The 1,235-nt window shown below is 31.3% G+C and overlaps 1 protein-coding gene across 1 annotated transcript in view; it reads right to left on the bottom strand.

Annotated features, from left to right (window-relative positions):
- Positions 1–1,235, bottom strand: part of LOC106470184 (nesprin-2-like) — a 102,314-nt gene that overhangs the window by 18,775 nt on the left and 82,304 nt on the right. Inside the window, exon 35 of the mRNA XM_013930718.1 lies at positions 301–624. Coding sequence (XP_013786172.1) covers positions 301–624 — 324 coding nt within the window. The remainder of the gene's footprint in view (positions 1–300; positions 625–1,235) is intronic.

Below are 1,235 nucleotides of genomic sequence, written 5' to 3'. Positions count from 1 at the left end.
AACTATTTTCTCTGAGGTAGCCTTCTAATAAACTTACTTCAACTATTTTTATTTTCTCTAAGGTAGCCTTCTAATAAACTTACTTCAACTATTTTTATTTTCTCTAAGGTAGCCTTCTAATAAACTTACTTCAACTATTTTATTTTCTCTAAGGTAGCCTTCTGATAAACTTACTTCAACTATTTTCTCTAATGTGACCTTCTAATAAACTTACTTCAATTATTTTTATTTTCTCTGAGATGGCCTTCTAATAAACTTACTTCAACTATTTTCTCTAATGTGGCCTTCTAATAAACTTACTTCAATTATTTTTATCTTCTCTGAGATGGCCTTCTCTTCAGAGAAGTGCTCCACTTCTGTCAGTTGAAGATCGACCTCTGTTAGCCACAAGCGTAAAGCTTCTTGCAGTGCATGAAAATCGTCCCAGATAAGTAACGTGTGCCGAAGACGACGAATGATACAAACCACTCTTCTGTAGAGTGTATCCCATCGCTGGTTGATGTCATTTACCTTATTCTTGAGGAAGTTGCCCGAATCTGTTCGACTTTCTCTTGCTAGACGACGGTACTGTCTATTCACTAACTGAAGACGGGTAACATTCACTCTTATAGATTGTTGTAGTATCTGGAATGAAAAGCAAGTGTATAGAATTTTAATAAAAACTTTCAATTATATAAAACCTGCTGACATTAATGTATAAAGTATATTATGATAAACATTTAAATACTTTATCTACATGTTATAAATTAGAAGCAAGAAAAATGGCAACTTGGTAAAAATCATATATCTCAAACCTGAAATGTTTAATATTTGCTTTTCACAGCTTGTGCATTCACAGATTTTAACAACCAAATATTACAATAAAAGCAAAATCTTAAACCACATGATTCATGTTAACATAAACTACACTATTAACAGTAATCTAACTAACATGTTTATGTTCTTATTGGTATCAACTCTGACTGATTCGTGTTAACATAAACTTTGTAAAAATGTTTTCCCTACACTATCAACAGTAATCTAACTAACATGTTTATTGGTATCCACTCTGACTGATTCATGTTAATGTAAACTTTGTAAAAATGTTTTCCCTACACTATCAATAGTAACCTAACTAACATGTTTATGTGTTTATTGGTAACAACTCTGACTGATTCATGTTAACATAAACTTTGTAAAAATGTTTTCCCTACACTATCAACAGTAATCTAACTAACATGTTTATTGGTATCCAC

The sequence above is a fragment of the Limulus polyphemus genome, unplaced genomic scaffold (assembly GCF_000517525.1).
Source record: "Limulus polyphemus unplaced genomic scaffold, Limulus_polyphemus-2.1.2 Scaffold3866, whole genome shotgun sequence".
Lineage (NCBI taxonomy): Eukaryota > Metazoa > Arthropoda > Merostomata > Xiphosura > Limulidae > Limulus > Limulus polyphemus.
This window is presented reverse-complemented; position numbering and strand designations above follow the sequence as displayed.